Source organism: Diabrotica undecimpunctata, chromosome 6, assembly GCF_040954645.1.
Source record: "Diabrotica undecimpunctata isolate CICGRU chromosome 6, icDiaUnde3, whole genome shotgun sequence".
NCBI classification, from domain to species: domain Eukaryota; kingdom Metazoa; phylum Arthropoda; class Insecta; order Coleoptera; family Chrysomelidae; genus Diabrotica; species Diabrotica undecimpunctata.
Window position 1 is genome coordinate 143,485,040 of NC_092808.1, and position 26,301 is coordinate 143,511,340.

At 32.1% G+C, this 26,301-nt stretch overlaps 1 protein-coding gene across 1 annotated transcript in view; it reads left to right on the forward strand.

Annotated features, from left to right (window-relative positions):
• Positions 1-25,537, forward strand: part of LOC140444025 (uncharacterized) — a 175,904-nt gene extending 150,367 nt beyond the window's left edge. The window contains exons 26-35 of the mRNA XM_072535608.1: positions 129-205; positions 3,178-3,312; positions 4,530-4,670; positions 7,234-7,364; positions 10,245-10,624; positions 10,722-10,933; positions 11,086-11,220; positions 20,437-20,582; positions 22,622-22,757; positions 25,397-25,537. Coding sequence (XP_072391709.1) covers positions 129-205; positions 3,178-3,312; positions 4,530-4,670; positions 7,234-7,364; positions 10,245-10,624; positions 10,722-10,933; positions 11,086-11,220; positions 20,437-20,582; positions 22,622-22,757; positions 25,397-25,471 — 1,568 coding nt within the window. The 3' untranslated portion in view covers positions 25,472-25,537. The remainder of the gene's footprint in view (positions 1-128; positions 206-3,177; positions 3,313-4,529; positions 4,671-7,233; positions 7,365-10,244; positions 10,625-10,721; positions 10,934-11,085; positions 11,221-20,436; positions 20,583-22,621; positions 22,758-25,396) is intronic.
• Positions 25,538-26,301: the final 764 nt, after the last annotated feature.

Genomic DNA, 26,301 nt, shown 5'->3' on the forward strand with positions numbered 1-26,301 from the left:
ATGATGATGACTTTGTAAAAGCTACTGATTTCCGAAAGGAAAGGGATATATTAAAATTTAAAATCATACAAATAATTTTAAATTATTAACTCAAAATAATATTTATATTTGTAATTTTTTTTCTTTAGATGACCATACAAGAGTAAAACTTAAACGATCTGCAGGAGATAACCAATCTGACTACATAAATGCAAACTACATAGATGTAAGTAATTATATTTTTAAATACAATTTTATCCTCCATTTAATATAGGTAAGTGGATATTATCTGTAACTATAAAAATTACATGTACTATTTAACTTGTGATTAAATACCATATTTTTAAAAACTATGATACGGTACATCACCAAATACATGCTAACTAATAGGAATATATCTATTTACCTCGCGCAAATCAGGCAAATACTATGAAAGCAGTAAATTGTACTTAAGGAGAAGTATTATAAGCTATACTGCAGTCGATAGCGATTGAAAATCTCTTAAAAAACTCATATCATCATCGGATCCTATTTATAAAATTAGTACCGAGTTGTACGGCGGGGAAACAGACTCACAAACTGTTCAATATCAAATTAATCCCTTAATTTGTAATCTCACATTATTCTTAACTTCTTAATATTTTATAGTTTTACCGTGTATAATTGAAACATTGTGAAAATATATCGTGTAATATTTTAATAATTAGTTCATTTACCTACAACGTAATAAATTGCCGAATAATATATTCTTGAATTGAACTTCTTAAGTGTTGCAATTACCGCCTAGATTAAATTGTATTGTAAGCTCATAGTTTAAAGTTGTTAGCAACTCAAATTGCAATAGCAATTCTGTGCTGAGGTATACATTATTTGTGAGATTATAAATTGGGGATTTGAGCTCATTTGAGGGCAGTCTATTATAGAAAGTTACCTAACCAACATCTATAGTGTAATTATTAGTAGCTGTCAATAAAACCATTTTTACTCCACAATTTCAACGTTTTATTGTATTTACCATCGTTGATCGAGAAGAAGCGGACAAAGGGGCATTACAACACGATTCGATCCTTATAACTACATTCGAATCTGACCACAAACAAAACAATATAAAAAGCATTGAGAGTTTTAAAATTAGATTTAGCTAGACATATTAACTTGTATCTAACAAACAGAAATATCCATTATAAATTAATACCTTCTTACATCTTTAGAAAAGATTTAATATACTTTTGTCTCGATGACTTGGTGAAAACATTAAAAAATGATCTTAATATTAAATATTCCTTAAAAATTTTAAAAAATTTGAATTTAACCTGGTCATAGTAATAGCATATGTAGTTTTTAGGGTCTTAAAATCTACATACAAAATTTAGTGTCGTATACAAAAAAGAAACAGTAGTGATCAAAACATGCAAAAAATTACGGCGATATTCCCCATTAAAAAAACACTAACACTACACTGACACCAAGTGGGTACATAAAATGTTGAAAAACATAAATGACAACAGGTGTTTTTCCCTGCATAGATCACCACCAATAAAATATTCAGCATAGTTACTGTCTGTTGTTGCAGGATACATAAAAAAGGTAAAAACTTACAATGACTTGTGGGCTTCTATACTCACTGCAATTAAAGATAACCAATTCTGCACAAAATAATTAATCTTTACTTTTGGTTTACCTCGTATTCTTCTATTAACTGGATACTGTCACTAACAATACGGTCCAACGATACAATTGATCTCCAAAGATAAATATATTTCCAAACACTCAAACAAAAGAATCGCTCCTACGGCGAAAAGCGTTTAATGACCAGCGGACAGCTGACTGGACCCCTTTAGATCTAATTCGGGAATGATCTTAATTCTCACGCATAGATGATTTTTCGCCGGTAAGGCGAATATTGGTTGAGATCAAAGGAATATTTCAAAGCATTTGGTAATTTGTAAACAGACACTTATTGGGCTTATCTGTAGAATGAAATTCTTACAGAGAAAACGATTTAAAAAGACTCAATTGTTTTTGTTCATAGTAATTAAGACTTGCACAAATAAACACTCAAAATACATTTTTTCGTTTGGAACTCAAGTGTTTTTTTAAGGTTTTTTTTACAACGCAATTTCAAATTCTTATATAGAATGGAATTTGAAATACGTGAATTAAAACTTTAGGTTTTTTGAATCAATACGGTACGACAGTAATATTGCCGATTGCCAGCAAGATGCCGTAAAACTGCTGTCCCAAAGAATTTTTAATGAATCCTAATGAAACGATGCTTTTGTAATTCATTAATAGAAAAAAAATTACAATAGAATTTATAAAAGTATTTCTGGATAACCTTAAACAGCATTTAACTTAGGTTAAATGCTCACCTTACTCTCAAATATCACCACAATAGCAACAAGGGCACTATAAACCTACAAGGTGCAAAACATGAATTTCGAAAGCCAAAATTATCTCTCAGATGAAAGAGTTTCCCAAAAGAGTTGTTTCAAACGTTAACGAGGTAATTATAGGCACTAAACCTACCAATTTTCCGTAGCAAGATGAATCGCTGCGAAACCTTTTGCATTCGATTCGGGAAAGTGTCAGGAAAGTTTTTGAATAAAACTCATGGTAATAAAATAAAAATTGCATTTTGTGCAAAAATAAAAATTTTTAAACTAAGAAAATATCGACAGAAATGAGTTTAATTTTGTTACTTTGAGCTTTCCGAGGTCGCTGAACACGAATATGATATCGACGATGATCCTAGAGCTACCTGGTGCCCAGGATGGACCTCGTCTTCTAGAGTTATATGTTACTTTCATCCGAAATTAGTTGAAAGTTATTACTTTGGGTTTTCGAGATCGTAGAACACAAATACTATAACGGCGATGATCCTTGAGCAACTTGGTGCCCAAGGTAAACCTCTTCTTCTGAAATTTTATGTTATTTTCATTCGACATTGGTCAAAAGTCATTACTCAGGGGATTTTGGGGTTTATGAATACGAATATTACAACGACGATGATCTTCCAGGTATCTGGAGCGTGGTTTCAAATTGAAGTTAAAATATAATTTCTTAAATATAAATACAAAAATGGTACATGATATCTAAGTATACTTGCAATACACTGAAATTTTTATGTGAGGGCCCATTATAGACGAAGATTTAAATATTTTTTATTTACGCTGACGTTGATTGCCTTCATTTTAGGGCTACCGACAACGAAGAGCATACATAGCTACCCAAGGACCGAAAGCTAATACCCTAACAGATTTTTGGATGATGATATGGCAGAAAAACGTAAGGGATATAATAATGTTGGCGAATATATACGAAAATGGCAAGGTAAGTGTCACTTATTACATATCTACAATTATACTTTACTGTTATTAGAGTTTAAAAATTAGTGATTTTATCATTTTATTTAATCCTGCTGGTCTGTTTAAATTTACTCTACACGTATGTCGTTCGGGTCACAGTATTACAGTCACATGACCTGAAACAGTATTTATAACAATGAACAAGTTTTTTATAATATATATATATATATATATATATATATATATATATATATATATATATATGTATATATAGTACAAGTAAACAAGAGTCAATAGAAAAAGCACTTACACAGTGGTGTATACAAACTTAAATGTGGCGACTGCCCAAAAACCTACATTGGTCAAACTGGTAGAACTGTTATCAAACGTATAGCAAAACATTATAGCATTCATTTTACATATTCCCAATTGTCAACAAACCCACGTGAAAGACAAACACGTTCGTACTGAGGTGTATCATATGATTTTTAAAAATACTTTTGAAACTATTAGTGTAAGAATTTCTTGAAATTTAATGATTGGAAGAAAAAATCAATGTTCCGTTGAAGAAAATTGTGCAAAAATAAAATATTCATTAACTGAGGGATACATAAGAAAGTGAACGTTTTGAATAAAGTAGCATTGGCATAAGTTTACAAAAACATACCATTTAAAATACTCACAGTCTAAGGAGCTACATGTGCTGCTGTCTTCGTCTGGATTTATTATTATGGGTTCGATATGGTTCTCTATTTTATTGTCCAACTTCCACATTTTGGACTCGACTTTTTGTTGAACATGTTACACACATTTCTGCCACATAGTTGGACTAAAAGTAGTGTTTTTGGCTGCTACATAATTTTTTACTTCTTCCCAGATGAGCTCAATCGGATTAATCTCACAATGGTATGGGGTCAGCCTTAACACTACTTTGTTTTGGCTTTTTGCCATCTCATCAACAATATATTTATTATATTGTTCCTTATGTTCCTTAGCGATAGCCAGCAGTTGCAATTTTAACATGGAATCCTCAAACAATATATATCAACACGTGCGTTTGTTTACAGATGGGAATTTGCTGAACGAATGTACTTTATTATACTTTTTTGGACTAGATACCTTAAATCTTGAATTATAACCTTGTAGTATATTCTGTTTTTTATTTGTATCACATAATTTTGTTCAGATTTTACACAACATCAATGTATATAGTATGTATATTAGTTTTTCTTACTGTTTTAGAAAAAAGTGGAAAAATATTGGCCAGAAATAAATGAAGACAAACATTACGGAGATTTTAAAGTTCACTACGTCTCCTCTTCCGTTCATGCAAACTTTGAAGAACGGATGTTTACACTCTCATATAACAACGAACAGAGAAAGGTAATGAAAGTTTTATTTATTTCATATAAATTCAAAAAAATTATACTGTTATAACATATCAATAGGATTTTTGCTAAACTTGCATTTAAAATAGTAGGGTCTCGTTTTATGCGAATATTTTTATGTGATTTTAAAGTTGTGTGGTTTTTATTTCATTCAAAAACTTCTATTATTAACGATTATAATTAAATATTAACTATTCACATCCAGATGTCAGTAAAGTGAGCCTTTGCAATTCAAGGATTCCCGTGTTACATGATGTCCCCATTACATCATTCCGAGTTACATCAGGTATAACCTGTTATTGCTTTAAAATAATTTTTCTCTTAGATGTGCTTCGTTTTATAATAAGTTGTTTAAAATTTTTCCGATTTCAAGTTGAAGTTGCATTATAATCTTTACTTTAAAAGTTCAAACAAAAAAGTTACCTGGATTTCACTAAAATACACTTTTACTTTAAATTTCTGAGGTTGGGAACTAGAACTTAAACTCCCTGCCACTCGAACAAATTTATCTCCATACTATGTAAAGTATTTTGAAACGGCTTCTTAATTAGGACAAATACAAATTTGAGGTTAGAATTGGCAGCACTGGATACAAAATTTACACTCGGCTTTTAAAAAAAAACAGGAAAAACGCCGTTCTACAATTATCTTATAAGAGAGACGGCTTACAAACAAAAAACAGTGATTACTCGTTCAGAACGGACACATCACATTGAGTAAAAATCACTTTTCTTCACAAATTTGCAGGTTCCCTCCCACCAAACTAAACAACGTCTGTTCTCCTTGACCAAATATTCAAACCTCACTTTTACTTTAAAGGAACCATTAGCTGCCACAATACACTACATATTTTTCATGAAAAGGGACGAAAAACAAGAAAACAATACAATTTTGACGTAAAATTGGGACAAACGCTGAAGCAGCTGCCCCTCACAACGGCCTCAGCGAGAGTGTCGCCATTATCTTTCCGGTAAAACCTTCTTAGCGATCTAAATGGATGTTTATTTGAAACGCTAAGAAGATACCAAAGAATATGCGTCTGTGAAATATAAACAAACTGTAAAATGGTTTATATCAACTCGGCGACGCAAAGAGGAATTAAAATACTTTGGTGTTTTAACATGTACGAGGGGATTTCAATATATACCAAGCAATTTAGAAATGCTACAGAGGTACCAAAAATTATTGAAGATGGGAACTACTGAGCCGATCAAGTATTTAACGCTGATGAAACGGGACTCTATTGGAAAAAGATGCCTAACCACGGAAAGGATAAAAAAACTACAAGTGGATATAAAGCAAGTAAAGATCGAGTCACATTATTACATACTTTGTAGCAATACATCAGGAGATAAGATGTTGAAATCTACTCTTAATAATTAAATCTATTAGACTACGTGCTTTAAAAGGCAAAGATTTACTTTACAAGAAAAACAAGAAAAGTTGATGTTTGAAAATTAATAGAAAAACATTATGATTTAAACTACAAGAGTATTGAAGAAATAAGTTATTTTAAACAGGTTTTAGAACGAGAAAACTTTGAAAAACATCCACCTGCAGACGAAGTTTTTACATAATTAGTTTACTTTCAACAACAATACTAGTAAACTAAACAGATTCTCCTATTATCCTGTTGATCGACACTATATAAATAAATATAAATAGTCACAAAAACGGATAAAAATATGGACCATTTTTTTTAAGCTTTTCTTTGAATTTCATTGATATATTCGAATTAATTTATCACGCAGCCTATTTCTTTTAATTTCTGGAAACTTTTTTGTTTTTGTCTTGGTTTTATGTAATTTTAGAAGGCTACGGGACGTATCCCTATTTTTTCAAGGCAAGTACAAGTTTCTAGGTAGCTATCTTTGAGAAAAGTATTTTATTTCGATTACTACTTTAATATATATATATATATATATATATATATATATATATATATATATATATATATATATATATATATATATATATGTTCGGATAAGTTTCCGCGGTCAGATGAATGAAAATTACTGAGTTCTCGGGAAGAACCGCGTTGAGAATTTAAAACTCAACGCGGTTCTTCCCGAGAACTCAGTAATTTTCATATATATATATATTTATATATATATATATATATATATATATATATATATATTATATATATATAATTATATATATTATATATATATATATAATTATATATATTATATATATATATATATATATATATATATATATATATATATATAATTTTGTTTTGGACTTTTTTGGTAAGTCAGGTAGTCTAGGTGAAAAGTTTTCACGTCGACTGATGTAGCCAAGATTGACTTTACGTGGTCGATAGCACGGTGGCGACTCAATTAAATTAGAAATTTCAGGTGTCTGTGCCGACAATCAAACCTTCAGCTTGTGTAGCTAGTAACATTGATACGACTTGTTAAAAAGCTTAATTCTGGCATAATATATATATACAAAATACCGATATTATTTAATATTCTTGTATAATATACAATACTACTATATATACAATACTACTATATATTATACTACTTACTTCATCTTCTATGTTTTAGATCACACAACTGCATTTTACAACATGGCCTGATCATGGAGTTCCATTGTACTCTCAAAGTTTAGTGCCGTTCTTACAAAAAATTTTAAAAATACCCTATAACCCTCAATCACCAATGATAGTACATTGCAGGTATGTTTTCTATGATAATGTTATCGGTCTGTATACTACAGTACATTCAACAGACTTACACCTCTAAACGATTAACTGTAACTAGACACCTCTAAACGAATAAATAATTCGCAGAAAACTTTTCGTTGTAGTAAAAGACACGGTAAACTGCACTGGTGTTCTCCATAATGTTTAACACTTTGCTAAATTTTGGGTATAAAATAAATATATGTCATTAACCCGTTGTTTATAGTTTTGAATATTTTGTATCATTTTTTTAGTAAATAGTATTCTTGCATAATGTTTTCAACGTAAATTTTTTTCACCTACTTGTTTAATAATTTTTTTCTAAAACAAATACTACCGTGCTAAAGATAATTTATATTTAAAGTAGATATACAAAGTACTAAACTATCACTTTTAATTTTTGTTAAAAAATACTTCGGAGTAAACTAGAACATTTTGTCAATTTAAATAGTGGTGGTTAGATTGACCATATGTCTGTTAGATTGTACCGTTTTTGAGACGTCTGCGTTTACGGGTTAAAGTTAGGGTATTGGTAAATATATTTAACTTTTTATTTTCAAATACTTGTACTAAAAATTAAATAATTGTGCATAATGTGTAATAATTAAATAACAATCGGCATTCCTAATGATCATTAGGATAATTTGTTTAATATGCTTAGGATCTTTGTAAGCGGTTATATTATATTTTACCTCTCAAGCACAACAGTAAGACATTTTTTGTCCTATTGATCTAAACTCAGTATATTGTAATTTAAACGTGTAGTTTCAAGTGACCATCATGCTTAGACGTAAGTTTAAGTATTTATGCACAAATGTGCATAAATATTTTACCATGGAAGAAGACAATGTTGGACCTTTAAAGTCATTATTATGTATAAATCAACACGTTTGTAACGCACTCGGGATAAATGAAATTAAGCTAAAAACTGTAATGAAGACTTTCAGAGAATCTCAAGAAAATCTTACTGCGACTGATTATCACTAAGACAAGAAAACAACTCGTAAACATTTTAGGAGCATTGACTTGCCTGATGGGGAAAAATTTAAAATTCGCAATATTTTGTATAGAATGCGTGAAAACAATCAACATTTCAGTTTAGATACATTACTGGCCAAAACAAGAGAAAAACAAGTTTCTGAAATTAAGAGGACTAGCTCTTGGAAAGTGTTGAGAGATTTAGGATTTAAATTCAAAAAAGAAAATAATAGGTTACTTTACTCGAAGCTGTACTCTTCAGACAAATCACTATTACTAGACACAGCGTGATCTGATTCGTTTTCATTTTCATCCCATAAATGTTTAGCTAAATAAGCAATCTCCTTTGTTGACGAAGGACGTTTAGACATTTTCGTGGTTTATCTGAAAAAAAAAAAATCAAAATTCAATATTAATATTATTATCATTATAAACTCAGATTTAGCCATACGGCTCACACTCCCTCTAAGGGGAAAATTCACTCATCCCAGATACGTACGGTATCAAAAGGATTGAGCTCTGGTGGGATTCTTTCCGTGTTATCCAGCCCTAGGTGGCTTGGAATGTTGGAGTATCTTTCAAAAATTTTCGTACACATCCGGACGTCGCGAGGAGTACAGCTATCTGCATGGCCTTATAGTGATGTTCATTTAGACCCAGCTGTTTTATGTTCTCTAGGAGGCTCTTCGGGATGACTCCAGTGGTAGAAAGAATAATATGTATCGTCTGGGTACTTTCCATTCTCCATTGTCTCCTGATTTGTATTTCTAGATCTCTGTACTTGGCGATCTTTTCGTTGTATTCAACACGTACATTATTGGTGCTGGGTATCGCCACATCAATAAGTGTTGTTTGCCTAGTAATTTTATTAACTAGTATGAGATCCGGTCTAGTATGCGCCACTGGTTGGGCTGTAAGCATAGTGCGATCCCAGTATAGCTTGTAGTTCTCATTTTCAAGCATTCTGTCAGGGACGTATTGATAATAAGGAAGATGGTCGGTTTGGAGAAGTCCCAGTTTGTCAGCTAGTTTTTGGTGGATAATATTTTCTACTGAGTCATGGCGTTCTTTATAATCAGTACCGACAAATGCCTGGCAGCCACCGGTAAGATGTTGGATGGTTTCTTGGGCTTGACATCCATATCGGCATTGGTCATTTAGACTTGAGGATCTTTAACAATATTATTATTATCATTATTATTATTATTCAATTTCTTAACTTAAAATCTGATACAGAATGCAAATAACCATTCCTCTTGATTCAAATATATCACAACAACTAAATGTAGTATCCAACCAACCAAATTTAACTGCCACATCGTACCTAACGGAACATTCCAAGAATAGAAAGGTGTTAGGCAGCAACTAAATTTAGAATAACAGTGGCGTACACTATTTTGTTAAATTGTCATAAAATTTATGTAGGCCCGCGCGCTGAAAGGTTAAAAAAGTCTTTTAATTTTAAGCTTATAAACATTTAAAATAACTTAAACTCATCAACCTACATATAGGAAGTTCATTTTTTTATTCGAAATGTTGGCATTTTAACACAAATTAAAAAAATAAAATGTCCTATGAACTTTAGAATCCGGCTACCTCGTTGTATAGCTTATAAAATTTACTTAGTTAATTTTTGAAATGTTTATGAAATGATAGATAGTAATATTTGTATAAGGCATTTTATGCAGAGTCATCATATTTTGAGGTATAGAATCTACAACTTAGAGAGTTGACAATCTGAATGAATATCACCCTGTATAAATAAAACATCAAATATAAAAAATTAGATTTAAGATTTGAATTTAGTGACTACGAAATACTACACCAAATCAGTACAGATAATTATAAAAAACATTTTGTTTGTTCCTTAGTGTAATGGTTCCTTTATGTTTTTAGTGCAGGTGTTGGCAGAACAGGAACAATAATTCTAAGTGACATTATTCTTCGTATGGGTGCTGCAGAAAATTCTGTAGATTTTTTGGCTTACCTAGAGGTTATTCGTGACCAAAGATCGAACCTTGTGGATAATCTTGAGCAATACAAACTGGCACATTTGGTAGTACTAGAATGCCTTTTCGGCATGCGTACTTCAATTATGTGTAACGATGACATGCGCACTATCGTAGAAAATACTATTAGCAATAACGGCATTAGAACTCAAATGAAATATATTGAAGAAACTCAATGGCAGGATTCAGCCATGGAGACTATTTTAGATAATGAAGAAGTAGCAATGATTTATGATGAGAAAAATAGGTTTAAAGATATTGTTCCAGGTAGGAATTTCTCGCAAATATACATAATGAGAATTTTTTGCTTATATGTAGTGTTTAACACGTATTTTACCTTAAATTAATCTTTTTTGGTTTATAGAACATTACAGAGTATTTGTCACTCGATATCCTCAGGATGACGAGACTTCTTCGTACATCAACGCCATTTTGGTGGACGACTTCAGAAATCCTGGAAGATACATAGTGACACAACAACCTATGCCTAATACAATTGGAGACTTTTGGCGAATGGTATTAGAAAGATCGTGTAATGTGATTATATCACTAAATACTATCGACCTCAAAGATGAGGTAAACAATAATTTCTTCTATCACTGTTAAATCATTATTTCGTTTTAAATCATTATACCAGATGATTATATACAATGTTAAAAGTAGTTAAAACGTATTTTGCATTATGTTATATGAATTTATATTGTTATATATGTTCTTGTAATTTTTAGACAGTCTGTAAAGTATGGCCAGAAAAAAACGAGGAGCTGGACCCAGTAGATTTTATTAAAATTGTACATAAAAAAACAAGGCGTTTAGAATTTTATTCCATTATAACTGTAGAATTAGTAACTCAACTTACGGAGGTAAGTAAAGTTCAAATCCACAAAAGATTGTTAAGCCTCTAGTTTATTATGAAGCTTTATATTTGAAACATCAAATTAAACATGTCTAATGTAATAGATTGTGTTACAGCTTGTCAAATTTAAGGTGATACTTGACAAATTTGTCCACTTGCGTAGAAAATTAAGTAAGAACGCATTAGGAGGAAAAGAGATACATAATGCGCTCGGTCTCTTCGCCTCTTTGGTACACTCCATACTACAAGTTTACAGAGAGTGACCTTATTTATTAATGAAACTTCTATGATATGTCTATATTGTATGTTATTTTGACGTTTCAATTTTTCCTTCGGAAATTTTTCTCAAAATACAAAATATTTTGTTTTTGTTACTTGGTAATAAAATTCTTCTAATAATTATATTTTATTTGACTCATTAATATTGACCATTCAGTTATATTGAAGCGGCAGTTTTTTCGAACACTTCTATAAATGTCTCGTTCTGTAATTTTATAAGTGGACTATTGCCAGAGATGAAAGCTTTACATTTACGTTACAGTAAACTGTATAAGAATAAAAGAACAGTAGTTAATCTTATACCTGGAACATACCGACAAAACATTTATTACTTAATTTTTATACTAGAGTTGTCGTAATATTTTATATTAGAGTCTTATTTTAAGTTTTATTTCTGGGTTTGTGAATTTTTATTAGATTATATAATTTTGCTTTTATCATTTCGTCTGAAAACGAAATGTTCTTTTGTCTTAACCATTCCTTCATTTCGTCTTTTCTACACCGCATAGTGGGACATTTTTGCACTTGGACATTGTGGTATGATGCATTGTCTATAACCAATACACTAGGGGCTGGTATATTAGGAATAAGTTTTTCATGAATCCTTTTTTTATGATTATTATAGTTTATTTCGCTATGATAATCTCCAGACTTCGTACCAGATTTAAATGTCAAACATGCATTTTTTTATGAACCCCATTTGGCCGCCGGCGTGAACAATAATCAGCCTTTGTCCTTTGGACACTGGCTTGTGCAAACCTTCGGTGGTATTGTCTCCCCAGTATCTGTCATGGGTATGAGAGGAATGAATATAAGTTTCATCCATGTAAATTATGGGCCGATTTTTTTCCCTATATTGTTTAATATTTCTGAGAAACTTCCTCCGGAGCACTTGTATATTGGGTTTTCCATTAGGATTTTCCTGTTATTCTTCGCTTTCTTCCATCGAAATCCCATATCTCTCACTTTTCTCAAAGTTCCATGCGACCCTGTATAAATATTGTCTTCACTATTTTTTTTTTGTTATATGTCGCAATGTAGGAACTCGTTTTTCCGTAACATAATAATTTATTATTATACGCCGAAGTAAACCTTTGTCAAAATCGCCCAAGTTGGATTTTGGGGCAGATCTCATTCTTTTGTTAGGCGTCGAAAATGATGTAGAAGCACCTTCTTCTATATTTTTCATTTCGCGAGAGATCCGTTTTATAGTGGCTATACTTACTCCCGTTGCTAAAGAAGCACGCTCTTGAACTTTTTTAAAATCTTTAACATGCGGATTTTGCATCGCTTCTCTCTGCATAAAAATAGTTACATTTGCTATTACCTCTCTCGTTTGTCCAGACAAGACTTTGCCTTCTAATTTTGAATGAAAATCCATGTTTATAATTTAAAATACTTAACAATAATTATTTAAAAAGTCAAATATATTGTAATACGATATTTCTTCAACACACAGTAACTTTAAACATAAGTAAAATAAAAAGAACTTTGTCGCAGACTATACAAGTACCCTGCACTTCGAAGGGCCAAGAAATAATAAGGACGAATTGTGTTGTGGTCGAATGCGCATCGTGGGTGGAGCCTAATTTCAAATCGGCCAAGTATCACGTTAAATTTGACAAGCAATACATCTAAGATGACAGAATTCCGTCTCCGACATTGTGTCTCCGGCTTCTGTACGCAATGTAGCTATTCTTCAACGATTTTAAAGTGTTTGTTTGTCCTTGTGTAGTGTAGTGTGTTGTACAATTATATATTTATGACATTTTATTCTTGTCAGATAGGCCGCAATTGACGAAATGCCCCTGAAGATGATCTAGGGATCGAAAGTACTTGGGCAAGATTAAATTAAACTGTGCTCGATAAATGCCTTTTATTTGATCAAAGTTAAAATATACCAAACAATCCGATGGACACAAACTTTCACAGTTTCAATAAACTTTCACAGTTTCAATCAGTAATTACAGTATTTCTATTTTTGGAAAATAGGGGTTATTTTAATTCACTTAATGTCTTCCATGGCATTGTGTCTAAAGTCTAATCTTTCCGTATAAGCCTGAAATATAGGACGCCACTTCATTATGCGTTTAGTTCACTGAACGCTTTTTGTTACTGCCACCTCTTTCAATATCCATAAATAAATAATAATATTTTGTATATTACGACTATCAGAAATATTCCACTTGAACTATACGAAAAATATTCTGTATTTTCACAAAACTTTTGACCTTCAAGTCAAAGGGATAATTTTCTCTGCCAAAGCAAAAACAAAATTTTTCAGGAGATATAAAAAACATTTAAAAAAATTAACGGAGACAGATTCTAGAGAAAATATTTTACACACAAGTTTTAGAAAGTTATGTAACATGTACGTTAATAAATTAAAGTAACATTTAAATTCAAGAAAAAAAAATCGGTTGCCTGTAAAGCCGGTTTTACGGGCGAAGATTTTACGTGAGAACGTCTTTTTCTCGGTAGAATATTTATTGATATGAATATTATTAAATTGCACAATAGTTGTTTGCAGTTGAAACGCGCTGTTTCTTCTCAATCGACTGAATTACGATTGATTGCAGAGTGATTTAAACTAATAATTTACTTAACACTATCAACATTTGTCAATAGTATGACATAAATTAATTACTATTTAACTGGGAATAAGCCACAATTAAAGGTTAAAATACGTTTATTGACGTTTCAATTTCCACTTCGGAAATCGTTCTCAAAATACAAACATTAGTAAATTAAACAAATTTTGTTTTTGTTACTTAGTGAAAAATTCTTCTATTAATTTAATTTTATCTGACTCATCTATATTGACAATTCAGACATACATTATACATTTTAAAGTAGACGACTTTAAAATGATATTGCCAATATTGTTGAGTTGCGTTCCTGGGACGACTTTACTTATAAGATAGTTCATTCGATTACATGAAATCAACTTTAACTTGAGAATATCCGTCAGAAAAGATCATAACATGTAATTCGTCTTTAAAAAGACAAATACATGCCATGATGACAGTAAAATTCTCCTGTTAGTGATTCCATAGTAAATTATGAGGGAAAAACCAGGAAAAAAACCTCATAATACTATCCCGACATGGTAAGTATTTGATCTTGCATTTATTTTACCTTCAATAAATACCAAATTCCGATTTTATATGTTTGTTATTTAAAAAATATAAATGATGTATTCTCTATATGTTACTGACTTACCAATACTGGTATTTTCTTTTTAATAACTTCCTCTTTCAATATGGGTAACCAGATCCTACTACATTCTGCCGAGGAATTCGCGACACAAGTCAGATAAAATTAAATTAATAGAAGAATTTTTCACTAAGTAACAAAAACAAAATTTGTTTAATTTACTAATGTTTGTATTTTGAGAACGATTTCCGAAGTGGAAATTGAAACGTCAATAAACGTATTTTAACCTTTAATTGTGGCTTATTCCCAGTTAAATAGTAATTAATTTAAAATGCCACAAGAAAATAGCTTCAGAACAATAGTATGACATAACCTATAAACTCAGTTTCTCAACTTTTGTGTCAATCTAACAATTAATCAATCAATCATAGTTTACGATAATGAAATATTAGTGTACAATTATTTACCTTTATTGTTGTAGTTGTTGTAAATGACGAATCTAAGCACTCCACATTTTCACTACAGACACAGCTGACGATACTTTAACCACACGTGTAAACTTGTATTATGACGCTTTCTCGGTTTTCCAACGCCAAGAACGCTCGAGAAAGACAGAGACACAAGCACGCACCGATTCAACGCGCCTAATTCTCTAATGCTGCGCGCGCAGCGGACCGATCATGTTTGAGTGGGAGAGAGACGCAAGGCATTCGCCGGTCCGGCGGGCCTCTCTCTCGTTCGGTGACTCATCGTAACAGACGTGAGCGGGCGTTACACTTTTTCATGAGTGATTCCGAGCCACAACCTAATTTAAGACGTTGTCACGTCAAAAATTACTGGAGTTTGGATGCAAATGAACTTAAAACGAATATTATATGCATTGTAGTAGTAAGAATAAACTCCAATCGAATTGGTTATTTTAAAAAGGCCACATCTCCTTTGTTAGAGTATGTTTCAACTGTAGTGGCGGAAATTTCTGGCCTCACCAAACAAAGCAGTGGCGTTCCAAAAAATATTTATGATTTAAATTAATATGTTAAAGATAGGTACACACAATTTATTAAACAATGATATCATATTATATTTTTGGCGATACTGTACTACATTTTAATACATATTATTATAATATATCACATACATATATTGTCTGTATGTGAAACCATAGATACGTATTACAGATTACAGTATTAATATTATTACAGTATTAAACGTCACAAAGTTAAATAGAAGAATATACGAAATGATTGTAATACAGTAAAAAAATAATACATACATACAGACCGGTTTGGAAAACTTATATTCACATAGGTTACATAGATACATCGTAATGTTAAATTATATTATTCACTTTCATAATGAGATGCACTGTCCTCGTCACTAGAATCATTTAAATCAATCCTTACTTCAGTAATTACATCTATGCCACGTTCACTTTCCAAATACTTATCTTCAACCTTGAAAACATGTTCACACACTTTCTTTCAGCAGTTTTCACTTTATCTGCAGTTACTCTAGCAAATTCCTATTCCACCAATACTTTTACGTCTTCTAACTTAAAATAAACGTTTTGTTTTGCAACTTCATTTTTTATTTGCGCCCAAACTATTTCTATAGGGTTCAAGTCTGGATGATATTGCGGAAGTTTTAAGGAAACATGTCCACATTCTTGCAGCACTTTGTCAAATTGGTATTGAATATGATCTTGTTTGTGTCGTTTGATGATTTCATACAATTGTGGTTTTAACATTGACGTTACAAATGGTAAATTATTTTCTGTCAACCAAGATATCATATCCATTTTTTTAGAATTACTGGTGGGTACTTTATTAATTTGTACATTATGATATGATGCATTATCAGTAACAACAATAGATCCAACAGGCAAATTGGATATTAACTGTTCTTTCATCCATTTTTTATAATTTTCTGAATTCATATCATCATGATAATCTCCTGTCTTAGCTTCTGACTTCAAAAAAGAAAAGGGCATTCTGTATGAAACCCATCTCCCAACCACCATGAACGATAACCAAACTACTTCCTTTTGAAATATTTTTGAACAATCCTTTGCCACTGTCATCTGTCCAGCTATTTGGCGTAGTGTATCCTGCATGTACATAGGTTTCATCAACATATACAATTGATTTACCTTCGCTTCTGTAATATTTACTTTTGTCCAAATATTTAATGCGTAGAGCACGAATATTATTCCGTTCAATTAATAAACGTCGATTATCTTTCGTTTCCTTTCATTTAAATCCCAAATCTTTCACAATTCTGTAGAGAGAACTTACACTTCCAGTCCACTCGTACACCTCTTCAAGTCTTTTCTGTAAAAGTTTCAATGATACACGACAACGTTCAGTCTCATGAAAACGATGAAAGGTATCTCTAATGAAGTGTTTGTCATACTTCCTCAAGTCTGTCACGGTTGCTTTCCTTTTATCAAGTGTTGTAGCTGGAAATTTTAGTGTATTATTTGACTCTGCGTTTGTTAACATACTGGCTTGTTAAATGATCCTTTCTACTGTACATAAAGATACTCCAGTAGATTCACTCACACGTTGTTTAGTACTGGTTCGATTATCTTTAGGAAATAATATTTGCATATATTTAAATACATTGTAAACTATTCGTTTGGATTCTGGTGTCAATCTGGTCTGTTTACTCGTACTACACTTAACCATCTCCATTCTGCAAAATAGTTCTAATACGCGTGGTAGCACCTTTCTTCTTGAGATTGGACAACATAATGAGACTAAATTACAAACTTGTTTGAAATCCAGTGACTAGAAATTCTCGGAAATAATTCTTATCAGTTCTTTGTATGTCCTTAACGAGTCGTTAAGGAGTCATTATTAATGAATTTATAATTTCATATACATATTCTATTGTCATTAACTATTTCGTGGAAGGGCTCGTCACTCGATTTGAAATAAGCTGTATGAGAACATGAATTATTGCCGCCATTTTATTTAGAATGTTTTAAGATCTATTGTATGTGAAAATGCCACAACTCTGCTATGTGCTAATATTAATCTAAGTGTGCATGGTTTGCTGTTTACTTCGAAAAGGCCACTTCTCCAGGTGTGTCCTTTTCCAACTAACTGTGCGCGCTACAAAGCAGAGGTGGCGGGTTGGCGGTCTCACCAGTCCAGTCTCAGCTTCTTTAATGTGTGGTTTATGTTGTTGTGTATCTTTATTCAAAATGAGTTGCTCTGAAAGTAAAAATTGTCCTAATATTAAAAATAAATAAATGAAATTAAAGAAGGGCGTTATTAATCGAGTGAAGTAATTAAGAAGGCAAAAATAAAGGGCGAGGCACATATTATTCTTGTGGGAAAAGAGAATATGGCGCCAAAACCTGGAATTAATTGCAGCTGCCGCAATAACTGTTGTGAAAATTACTCAGAGCTAGACAGAAGTGTTTTACTTGCATCTTTATACCAGTTTGACGACAAAATTTTTCAAAACTCCTACTTACAAAGTGTGATAGAAGTATGTAACACCTATTAAGAGAAGCAGAAAATCTAACTACCAATAAACACATTGAGAAACCACATAACTTTTTATTTTACGTTTATTTGAACGGATTCCGTAAAAAGGTATGCAAGAAAGTTTGTTTGGGGTTGTTGAAAAGCATATTCGGCGATTATGTCATCTACTAACTTCTGGAACTACGCCAAGGGGTAATATAGGTAAATCTGTGAAATCCGGATATAATTTGATACCAGACGAGGTATGTTTTTAAATAAAGAAACAAATAGAATAATTTGATCTGAAAGAAGTTCATTATTATAACAATGCATTAAAAAAGTATATGCTTGTTATATTAGATGTAAAACAGATGTATAAAATTTTATGGAAAAGTATCCCGACTCAAAAGTAAAATATAGCTTTTACTTAAAATATTTTCTTGAAAATTTTACTTATACTTTTGATCGTCCTTAAGTTAATGTGTAATCTGCCTGTGAAAACTTGACCAGAAAATTAAAAACACAACTCTCAATGACAATGCAAACGAGTTGGTGTTGCAGATCTTCAGAGCACGATATAATACCGGCAATTACGATGGAATATATGCAAAATTTACACTTACCTGACATACCTTTACATGAAATTTTATATTATCAACAGCAATTTTATCTTATCAAGAAGGTGAGGCTCACACAGAACTCAATGACATAGGCACATTTTTGAAAGAATATTTTTAGAATGAGATGTCAGAGAATGTAAAAGAAGTTTTACACATATTTTTAGATGGTTTTGGAGGTCAAAATAAGAACCACACCGTAATTCGTTTTCTTTTAGAATTCTTGTTCTCACAGAAGTTTAGAAACATTTTCCACTATTTTCCAATAAGAGGGGACTCACTAACTGTCTTTTCTGTATCTTTATTTACTCGTTTTGAGTATAAGAAACTGTAACGGGATTTAATTAACCATCCAGAAATCGGATCTAAGTGACCCAATTCAGTTTAAAAATTTAAAATCCTTTTAATAATATTATTCATTCTTCTTCTTCTTCTTAAAGTGCCCTCTCCTCAATGGAGGTTGGCTACTACAATTTTAAACTCTTCTCTATCTTCAGCTGTTCTTATTAGCTGTTCAAAATTTAGCCCTGTCCATTGTCGGATGTTTCTGAGCCACGATAATCTTTTCCTTCCTAAGCCTCTCTTTCCCTCGATTTTTCCTTTCACTATAAGTTGGGCATATTGGTACTTATTATTTCTCAGTATGTGGCCTAGGTATGATGTTTTTCTAACTTTTACTGTGTTAAAAAGTTCTCCTTCCTTGCCTATTCTATGCAGCACTTCTTCGTTTGAGGTATGCGATGTCCATGAAATTTTGAGTATTCTCCGGTAGATCCACATTTCAAAGGCCTCCAATTTATTTACGGTTGATGTTTTAAGGGTCCACGTTTCAACTGCATATAGAAGAGTCGACCAGACGTAGCATTTTGATAAACGTAGTCGAGTTTCGAGTTTTATTCGAGAATCACAAAGCAGTTTTTTTATTTTTTCGAAAGATTTTCTGGCCTGTTCTATTCTTGATCTTATTTCTAGATCAGGATTTAGGCTGCTATCGATCCAACATCCCAGGTACTTAAATCTATTATTCATTGCTTATTGCTAAATGCGATTGTTTGTTTATGACATTGGAAATATCTTTATAACTAGAACACGCGCTGACCTAGTGAAATTTGCAATGTAATCAAAAGCTTATTTAATAATGTGTACAAATTATATTAGAAAAGCATGAATGTATAAACAAACGCACGTGAGTTAAATACCCGGAAAATAACGGGAGCAGATCATTAAGAATTAAGAAATAAGAGTGAACAGTTGAAGCTAGTGTTGTCATCCGTCAACTGGGTACTCTCTCTATTATCGTAGTTCGAGTTAATCAACCCCATGCAGGGGGTAAACTACCCCTAGAGTTTCACTATATGGAACTCTTAATGGAAGCAATCTAATAACCATTATATGATTATCCAACATTATTATAAAACCAGTTCACGAAAGGCCTAGGTTAATCTATATGTCGTGGAATGAAAAATTTAGATTCCCCATGTCGGTCCATTCACCGTCTGTTTTGTTTTGAAAATTGTAGAAGGCACAGCTTTAGGCAACAATCTGATTTTTAGTCACACAAATTCATAGAAGGGCACGATTATCTCCAGACTTGTTCCTATATTTAAAAATCTGTATTTTTCAGAATATTTATAGTGTACATATATATTGTCTACCTGCTTACTTTACCTTAAGATTTATTTACTTTTATTTTAGGTTGAAAATACAACCGTTAATATAATTGCTCTTGACAACTGGAGACACGAAGATTTGTTACCAAACAGTATTGAAGAATTTTTAGCTTTTAAAGATGCTGCAGAGGCTTTATCACGGACATCGGAAAGTATTGTAGTGATGTGCTAGTAAGTTTTTTCTATCAATAATGAAATATTTGACACTTCGTTTAAGATCGTTTCGCTGATACTGGAAGAACTCTTGAGTTTGTGAAAATTAATAGCAAGGACTCGTTTTTGATGAGTTCTGCCCACTCTTACTATTTTTTTTATACTTCTGGTGAGGCTTTAGTCTTTAGCTACTTGTTTAGCGCGAAATATAATTTATTATCTAGTAATTTAATATATCAACAAATTGGCTGCTGTTAAGTTTGGTGGCGATACATAAAAAAACAAATGCGATAAGATGTAGTAACTAACGAATTATGAGGAGCCATGTTTTAAAAATATTTAAAAAAACATACAGAAGTTAAAACACTTCACCATTGTATTTAGGTATATAAAAACATATAGTTAAAACTTTTACAAGTGTCGTCAAAATTTATACAGTAGCATAACGCTTTCGATCTGATCAGATCATCTTCAGTGCCTTATGTACTTGAAGCTAACATTGAATTTGTGGCTATGACATCCATATATAGGTTTACATCTTTCCAAAATTAAATTATATGTTGACTTTAGGTCGATGACATTGGATAAAATTTAATACTTGAGGAGCTACATGTCTCCCTGCTCGGTTTTTAACACGTGGTTCTTATCAGTTAAAACGACACAGACCAACTGGAATTTGAATCAGTTGGTCTGTGAATTAATTGAAGCAGTTCATTATTTGTTATTCGCCAACTAGTAAGGGTTGTCAACTTTGAAACATTGAAAATGACATATTTTTCTTTATTCCACTCTCATCTAAACTATGGTGGAATTATATGGGGCAATTCAACAAATGCTCTTCAAATTTTTAGAATGCAAAAGAAAGCTGTCAAGATTTTAACCTGAGTTAACTGAGTTAACCCTAGACTCCAGCATAGATCAGAGGTAATGTAAGTCGACAAAATCTCACCAGCTCCGGGGGGTCATGTTAGATGCCCCGCTTTTTAGTTTTTTTATTAATTAGCGAAGTTAACGGTCTATTGCATTTACCTTTGTAAATTCCATTAGGATTATGTTTGTTACTGATGTCCTTCCAGTGTTTTTCTGTATCCAAACAATGTTTTTTAACAACTTTTTATTAAACTGATGATGGAATGATTCAATTCCAAAAAGATCTTCTTTAAAATAAAAGTTTTAGGGTTTTAATAAGCATTTTTTATACCTTGATACACACGAAAACCACATGGTCAGAAATTACTTGATTAAAATCTTCTTCAATAAATGGATTCGACGAAGGGGTACTATTGAGTGGCCAGCGAGGTCGCCAGATCTTACACCTTTGGATTTTTTTCTGTGAGGTTATCTCAAGAACAAAGTATATGTAAGACTACCAACTAGCAGTGAAGACCTCAAAAAAGATAACTACAGAAATACGGAATATTTCACCTCAAACTTTAAACAAAGTTCGGGACGAGTTTTATAGGAGACTATGTTATTGCCAACAACAAGGTGGAGAACATTTTGAGCATTTATTTTAATGTAATCCAATCAATTTTAAAATTTCACCTTGTATTATTCATAATAGACCCTACATGATATAGTTCGTTGAGATCAGGTTGTTAAGGAGCTTTTAAAAATATAAAAATATACAGGGTGTTTCGTTTAAAATACAGATTATGGACTATGCCATATTTACGTGGATCACCCTGTACATTCAAATTTATGTTTAAAAAGCGCACATTTAAATTTAAAAGTTAAGGTATCTCAACGTTTTTTATTATTTCCTAAAATATGGACACAAACAATTTTATTCCATAAGTGGTTTCCACACTTATATAAAACTCTACACTTAATTAAAAAACTAAAGTACTGTGTATAATTATAATTTTTAAAATATATTATAGAGTTTCAATTCATTTCAGGTAGTCGTTAATTATTTCAGTACACCTAGTAAACGGTAGACAGTTGATAGTATCAACTATCAATTGTCCTCTAATTACTTAAGTATATTTTTATCATTTGTTTACATGATCACCTACTTAATGATTTTTTTTCTACGTTTTTTTTTTCCTTTTTAGCGACGGTGCGAAAGCTTCCGGACTATATCTGGCATTGTCCTTTATTATAGAAAAAATGAAGCTAGAACAAGAATGTGATGTTTGTTTAGCTGTTCGAACTGTACGACACAGTAGGAAACAATTTGTAACTACAGAGGTTTGTTTATACATGAGTATATTAGATTTAGTAAAAAGCATCTAGAATCCTTACTACTTTCGCTTTGACAAACTTGTAACAATAAAGTAACCATCTAGATTGTTGGAAGGCAATTGCGTAACAATAAAAAGACTCAATTGTGAAACTTAATGACGCTTATGATTCCAAATTTATTGTTAAGGCTTCTACGCAAGTAGTTTTAACGAAAAGCGACAGAGCATGTAAACAAATAAATACACTGGTACCCTCTCTTACTTGCGCAGTTGACTGTCGCTCGCAAGTACCATACACCGAAAGTGGGCTGGCCGCTGTAAGGCTGACGACATTTTTGGAAAACTCCCTTCTCTTATCTAGCCTTTATCTATTGTTCTGAAGCTATTTTCTTGTGGCATTTTAAAGTAATTACTATTTTAATGGGAATTAGCCACAAATGAAAGTTAAAATAAGTTTATTGACGTTCGACATTAATCCAACTTGTAAATACAATACATTTTGGAGACTGCTATCGTCGTATTACCGTTCTCCTCCGCCAATCCTCCCGGTCCAAGGCATGCTCCTTCTCCAAACCTCTCGATTCCATCGCTCTTCTAATTCCTTCATTTCATGAGCGTCGAGGTCTACCTCTTTTTTTTTTCTTCCAGAGGGCTTCCATTTGTGAAGTTTTTGGGGCCAACGCTTGTCAGGCATTCTCAATAGATGTCCAAACCATTTTGAACATCTACTTTCTATTCTGTCAATGACCGTTTCTGTTGCATTCATGTTATTTCTTATATATTCGTTGGTCTTCCTTTCCTGCCTTGATGTTCTAGCACTTCTTCTCAAATAATCCATATCAACTGCCAACAATCTTCTCTTCAAGTCTGCATTAATTGTCCATACTTCAGAGCCATAACAAAGAACTGATTCAACCATGGTTTTGTTCCTTTCCTATTCTTTTTTTGTTTCTTTTGGAAATGTTGCGATCCCACCATAAGGAGTTCAGATATCCTACAATTTTACGTCCCTGATTAATTCGGTCTTTTATTTCGGTTGCTCCCAAGCCGTTCTTATCAATGAGTGCACCTAAATATTTAAATTTTTCCACTTGTTTGATTTCCACGTCCTCGTCTATCAACACTTCAAACCTTGCATCTGAATTGATAACTTAATATTCTGTTTTCTTCATGCTGACCTGTAACCCCCATTTTACATATTCTACTAGGACTAGGATGACTTGGTCATCCGCAAAATTTAGGAAGAACAGTACGTCATTTTCTATGGGTATTCCCATTCCCTGGCAGTGGTTTTTCCAATTTTAGAGGGCTGCTTCAATATATAAATTAAATAGTAAGGGTGACATACTGCATCCTTGTTTATTTTTATTGGCTGTGATAGTCTATTTCCGATTTTTAGGTAAGTAGTGTTATCTCTGTATACTTCTGTGATTATTCCTAAAAGGTATGACCTAATGTCGAGTTGTTGTAAAGCTTGCCACAATTTAAGTCTTGGAACTGTATCATACGTCTTTTCTAGGTCGATGAAGGCTAGATGTACTTCGGTACCAACCGCTATTCTTTTTTCTATTAATTGTTGGAGTTATCAATGCAAGATCAAAGATCAAAAATCAAAGAAATAGTAATTAGATCTTATCTCTGTTGTTGGCCCGGTTGGTGTTTCTCTTCTTCTTTTATCTTTTTAATGATTCCTCGGATGTAATTGTGAACACTATTCCATCCCTTCGTACTTCCCGTCATCTTCATGATTATCTCTCTTACGGTCACAGGGTTCATATCTATTTCTTTATACCATTCTGTTTCTCTCCACTGTACATCTATTACACTCCAGTATTGTGTGAGTAACAATGTCGGAATATTCCCAGTATAGGCATTTATGTATCCGTCTTTCTGAACCTATGAAGATACGCATTTAAACATCTTCCTTGTTGCTCCACTCTTTAATCTTTCCATTGATCTTTTCCCTTTCTTCTTTTTTTTTATAGCTGTTGTCAACTGCCCTCTTCTTTCATAGAGATGTCTCTTTTCTACTGCTAGCACATGCAGAGGAACACAACCCGTGATAATCCACAAGGCCGCTGCAGATACAGTCCTGTAGGCGCATGCTACTCTCAACAGACTCGTTCTGTCTACTTTTGTCATAAGCCTAATATTAGGTATCTATAACTAAATATAATGAAAAAAAATATTAATTATTGTTTATTAATTATTGTGTATTTATACAATAATTATTGTGTTCTACATATTTAAAGTGGTAATTTAATTATTCAATTAGCGTTTTGGATTTTTTTTATTGTGTGTGAAAGACAATTTACATTTTCCTACTATTCTTTATATATTTTTTACTTTATATGCCCTGGGGGGGTTTAACCCCCAAAACTCCCCTGACTGCGCCACAGCTTTGCGCGTCATCCACGCGACGGCATGAGACCTCGTACAACAGCTCCCTTAGAAAATTGGTTGTTCTAAATGAACATATAAGGCATTTAAAGAAATTTATAACTTGACAAAATTTTAGTTAGAATAGTTTTTGACATAGGATGAGAATATTTTAAAAATATAAATACTTTCAACCTACAAAATCATTTACTAGGTATATATACTTTAACATTTATATAATTCGATTTCAATTTTTTTATGTTTTAGGAACAATACGAATTTCTCTACAGAGCATCATTAACATACATTACAGGATTTCAACCATATTCAAATTTTGCTTGATGTTAATCTTATACTTTAAATTAATTAAACTAAGTAGTCATCTATGTATAACTAGAAATAAACATTTTAAATTATATGTGCAGTCACACTATTATCCTAATACGCTGATCAGCTTAAGTCACTAACTTCCTAATGTCCTAATCAGCTTAAGATGGAATACTGGTAGTTCTGTTATGACATTGTGAAGTCACACTCAACTTCTAATACGGTGATTGGCTTGGGTCACTAATTACCTTATATGGTCACGAGTAGTTCGGTGATGACACATAAACACAGCGGAACGGGAAATAATATTTTAGTGTAATTTAATTATGACCATTGTGAACGAGTTTGATTTAATTTAATAAAAATAGCTATATTTACGTAAATACGTGTTTTAACTATTTTTAATAGACGATACTATTTTAATAGACGATATCAGAAGTGTGTTAAAGAACCTACGGTAGAATTTAGTGAACTGTTTTTAATGTTAAGTGATTAAAAGTGTCCAAAATGCCGAAAAGGAAAAAGTCCAAGCGAGATAGTAGTTCCAGTCATGGTACAATGAATACACAAGTGAAACCACAACAATTTTCGTCTACCGATTCTTCGCCGAGAAGGTAGTCAAGGTATACAAAAACGAAAAGAACACGTAGAATGAAGTAAGTGTACTTAAAGGTTTTTACTAGTCGATATGGAAGAGAAATTTTAATAAATCATACACGTAAAATGTATTAAAGACACTTATCACCTTTTTACTGAATATGGTTTGCAGTAGTAGAAATATATTGTTGTCCGGCATAATAATATATGTGGGCTTACTTTGTTTTACATGCAACAGAACTTTAATT